Consider the following 4667-nt stretch of genomic DNA (forward strand, 5'->3'; position numbering starts at 1 on the left):
GATGCACTTGCTCTTTCAACTTTCAGCAAGAATAAAGGAGTTTCTTTGGCTGGGGTTGTAGCTCAGTGGTAGAGCACTTGCCCAGCATGTGTGAGGCCCTGGGTTCAATCCCCACCACCACATTAAAAAAAAAATCTAAATAAACAAAATAAATCATTGTGTCCATCTACAACTAAAAATTTTAAAAAAATAAAACCAATAAAGGAATTTCTCTTGGAGGTTCATCTATCTTAGTGCCCACTTTTCAGGGTAGGATACCACTCCAGCAAATATGTCATTCTAAGAAAGAAGTCCATGGATTATAATCATACAGAGTAAAATAAACATACAGAAGCAACATACAGAGGCAAAAATAATACTCAGGTAGAGAAAGACAGAGAGAACCAATAAAATGGAGAAAAGGTGAGGAGGAGGAGAAGACCCCAGATAGACAAGCAAAGGGGAGATTGCAGGAAGGTTACTGTGCACCACCTGAGTGACTTCCACCACTTCCTTTTGCAGATGACAACACTGGTGAACTAGATTTCTCTAAGGCCGAATGCCATTGACTTTTGTAGCCATATGACAGACTATAGACTTTGTCCAAATCCAAGACTCCAGGATTTGTGCAGTTGGAGCAATAGAGGAGGTCAGGAGAATGCAGGTAAGAGAGGAGAAACTTGGAAGCCAACAGTGGGAGAGAGACAGAGGGAAATGAGAGACCTTATAGGAGGCTGTGGCTGAGCAAGGCAAGTGTGGATTTTCTGATAGGGAAGTGGGTAGAGGCAGAGGTTAGTCTGTGCCACAGAGAGACAGATGAGAGTAGGAGAAGGTGTGGGGAGGGCAGCATATATCTGACTTCTGAAGAGAGCTTCCTGGCCAAGACATCAAAGCTCCAAATGCTGCTCTTGCTCCTTCTCCTCTTCAAGGGACTTCTCTGCCATGGGCAAAGCACAACTGGTAAGAAGAGCTCAGGTGAAAAGATATTTGTGGTCAGGCACAGGACAGAAAGCCCTTGGAGAATCTGCCCGAAGGAGGCAATTCTCTTACAATATACTTCACTCCAGACTGCATCCTGGGAGAGAATTCTTGCTTCTCGTCTCAGTTTCTGTCTCTGATTTTAGCAATAGGGGCCTGGATTAGGGAATAGAGGGTATTGGGATATTTGAAAACTGTAACTATCTGCATTCTTTCTTTCCATCCTGAATTCTTCTTCTTCCTGCATTGTCTCTTCTCTCCACCGGCCACTCTCCTCTCTTTCAGCTCCCCAGGCTCTAAGACCTCATCATGCCCCAGCAGAAGAGCCCCTCTCCTTCCGCCTAGTCCACATCTCCTCCTTTGCCAACCACAGCTGGGCCAGAACCCAGGCCTCCGGCTGGCTGGGTGACCTGGAGATTCTTGGCTGGGACAAGGTCTTAGGCTCCCTCAAGGACCTGAAGCCCTGGTCCCTTGGAAACTTCAGCAAGGAGGAGGTGAAGAACCTCCAGTCACTGTTCCAGATGTACTTCCACGGTTTCATCAGGGTGGTGCAGGCCTTTTCTAGTCAGTTCCAGTTTGAATGTGAGTTTGGTGTTCCAAGCTCCTCTTCTGTCTGGGCTCTCTGGCCATCGTCAAAGCGGGGGGCGGGGGGAGTAGTGGACCAGATTCTACCATCTTGACCTTTCCTGACCTTGCTCCCTGCCTCCCTTTGGCTCACACTCACTTCTCTGCTTCACCCTTCACCACCCCCATCCTGCCATATGCACAGCAGGGCCTGCCTGAGCTTCTCTCTTCCCACCCCTGGACACACCCTCCCGTTCTGCCCCTCTGTCATTGGACTGAGTGTTCGCATGGCCTGACCTTGACCTCACCACTCCTCCGTGAGTTTTCCCAGACCAGTCTCCTGTCTTCTATGCCTTCCCTATCAATTATTCCAATATGATTATTCCAATATACATTTATTAGCTTCCAATTTTCTTCCCACACATCTACTTCCCATTTTGCCTCTCAATTCTAGTTTCCTATAGGATTCCCCAGCAATTTGCTACTTTGAATTCCATCTCTCTCTGTATTTTTTTTATGTTCCCTTCTTGTCATTCTTTTCACATTGATTCTCTTTTCTGTCCATTCTCAGACCCCCTTGAGCTCCAGACATCATCAGGTTGTAGACTGCATGCTGGGCAGGCCTCAGAGAGCTTCTTTAATGGAGCATACCAAGGATCAGACTTCCTGAGCTTCCAAGGAGGTTCCTGGCAGCCATCTCCAAGAGGAGGGAGTCGGGCCCAGAACGTCTGTCAGGTGCTCAATCTCTACGAAGATATCAAGGAAATAGTGCAGAGCCTCCTTGATGACACTTGCCCTCGATTTCTGGCAGGCGTCCTTGCGGCAGGGAAGTCAGAGCTAGGGCGGCAAGGTGAGTCCCACACTCTCTCCCCTCCTATTCCTATTGCTCTTTCTCCTTTGTTTGGATTCGCCCTTTCTCATCATCTTGTTGAAACACGCAATAAGAGGTCCCAGGGAGAGATGCCTGGCTTCAGGATTGTTTTCCCAAGAAAATATAAAAGAAGTGATAACTCAAACTTCTAAGGCACCCAATACCTGAACTCGAGCTCAAAGTGCTCACAAAACTTCCATTTCTCCCCACTTTTCCCCTGTGTAGTGAAGCCTGAGGTCTGGCTGTCCAGTGGCCCCAGTCCTGGGCCTGGCCGTCTGCTGCTGGTGTGCCATGTGTCTGGCTTCTACCCAAAGCCCGTGTGGGTGATGTGGATGCGAGGGGAACAGGAGCAGCAGGGCACTCAGAGAGGTGACCTCCTGCCTAATGCTGATGGAACGTGGTATCTTCAGGTGACTCTGAATGTGGCCGCTCGGGAGGCAGCTGGCCTGGCCTGCAGGGTGAAGCACAGCAGTCTGGGAAGCCATGATATAATCATTCACTGGGGTGAGAGAACTGAGACCCAGCTGGGAATGATGGAAAATAGCCCTAGGGATTTTCAGGGAGGAACTGGGGAAATAGGTAGAAATCCTAAGTGTGGGAAGGATAAAAGTGGGAAAATCCAAATAAAGAAGGGGGAGGGAGTGATAGCAAGTAAATTTAAAGAAATTGGAAATCAGAAATTAGAGGAACTAAAGAAAAAAGAAACTATTGATTTGGTGGAAGAGGGTTAGGGTGGGTACATGATGGACATAGATGGGAGGATTGAAATACAGGCTCTAGAACACAGTGAGAACCCCAGGAAACCCCCCGCCCTCATGACCAAAGCCTAACCTGTGGTGGATCAGGAGCATTTCATGGGTCCCTCTGCTTTTTTATCCCAACCAGGTGGATACGCCATCCTTCTGCTTCTGATGTGTTTGGCTGTCATCGTCACCTTGGTCCTGCTGTTTGGACTGCACTTGTGGTGTAAAAAGCAAAGGTGTGATTTTTATTATTCTTTGTTTGTTCATCCTGTGTATCTTTTTTCCCTTTCCCCCTTTCTCTGTGATTCCCCTTCTTTAAGATTAAGATCCTCTTCTTTTCTTACAGCTCCAATTGGAAAATCCCGTCTCCCTGTATATCCAAGTCCGCCTTTCCCCTGGGAGCCAAAACCCAGGACCCCAGGAATCCAGCACATCAGCTTCACATGACATCAGAGTCCTGGATCAAAAAGAGAATTTTGAAGTGGAAAACAAGTCTAAACCAACTCTGGTGACATTGGTTTGCCTTGCACGTAAACTCCTTGTCTACTTCTTACATATGCTTCTTGTCTTCTAAGGAAAATATAATATTATTCAAACAACTTATTGTGGCAGAGATATTGATCCCTTTGGACACCCACTGCTTTTCATCTTCTGGAAATATCTTTTTTTGCTTTGTTCATCACCATTGATCATTCGAGATGGAACTGAGATGCCTTCTTCTCATGGTTGTTTCCCAGGATTGCCCATTTGAAAGCTCTTCTATACTCCCCAGGTTGGACTGGTCTTCCCCAACACACTCACCTCTTCCTGCTCTGATCAATCATCCTTTAGGGTTTTTTGCTCTTCCCTTTCCTCTCAGATGCTTGAAAGTAGGATTTAGGTGTATGTACTTGTAAGCACATGGTTTCCTGCTCTGAAAGGACCCGTCTTGGTTTAATGCTTCAAAATACCCCAAGAAATATTGCATTTTCATTTGGCACTAGCCTCATACATGATGTTTCTGTTTCTACCTGGATGTAATATATTTTAACCAATGCTGACCAAAATATATTGACTTTCAAATAAACCAATATTGTCCTAGTCCATTTCTTCTCTGAAATCTCTGCATCATTTGACTGTGTGCTCACTAAAGCAGTTCTTCTTTCCCCTTATATCTCACTAGAGGTAAAGGAGACAGGTAAATGCCTCAGACTCCACTGTAATTCGAGTGTTAATGCATCTTCAGGATATTTAAATAAAATGATATCATGTGGGATATCACCTGTCAAGCCAGGACAGGTTCAAATTATCATTCCTACTTCCAAGAAAATGTGTATGTCTTTGTTGATGTACATATTCTGGGGGAAAAAATCACACTTTGAGCAATTAGGAAGACAAATGGGATTTGAGGACAATTTTAATGGGTCAAATCAGAGGAAAGACAACAATGGGGAAGCTAGGTTTGATGCCAGTTTAGCTGTGTGCTTACTTTATTTTGGTTCATCATCATCCCAACATCATCCTCATCACCATTATCATATAGTTTGTTTCCC

General features: G+C 45.7%; 1 protein-coding gene across 2 annotated transcripts; it reads left to right on the forward strand.

Annotated features, from left to right (window-relative positions):
• The first annotated feature begins 508 nt into the window (after positions 1 to 508).
• LOC124082565 (T-cell surface glycoprotein CD1e, membrane-associated) lies at positions 509 to 4220 on the forward strand. 2 transcript variants are annotated; one of them, XM_046429013.1, is made up of 6 exons: positions 509 to 643; positions 1243 to 1539; positions 2093 to 2371; positions 2618 to 2896; positions 3278 to 3371; positions 3482 to 4220. In XM_046429013.1, the coding sequence occupies exons 1-6, from the start codon at positions 562 to 564 to the stop codon at positions 3645 to 3647; spliced, it is 1197 nt and encodes a 398-aa protein (XP_046284969.1). In that variant the 5' UTR covers positions 509 to 561; the 3' UTR covers positions 3648 to 4220. The 2 variants fall into 2 exon arrangements, with proteins under 2 accessions (XP_046284969.1, XP_046284970.1); XM_046429014.2 differs by lacking the exon at positions 509 to 643 and adding an exon at positions 704 to 939.
• Positions 4221 to 4667: the final 447 nt, after the last annotated feature.

The sequence above is a fragment of the Marmota monax genome, unplaced genomic scaffold (assembly GCF_021218885.2).
Source record: "Marmota monax isolate L192 unplaced genomic scaffold, Marmota_monax_Labrador192_F-V1.1 WCK01_AAM20220418_F8-fsc00145, whole genome shotgun sequence".
NCBI classification, from domain to species: Eukaryota; Metazoa; Chordata; class Mammalia; order Rodentia; family Sciuridae; genus Marmota; species Marmota monax.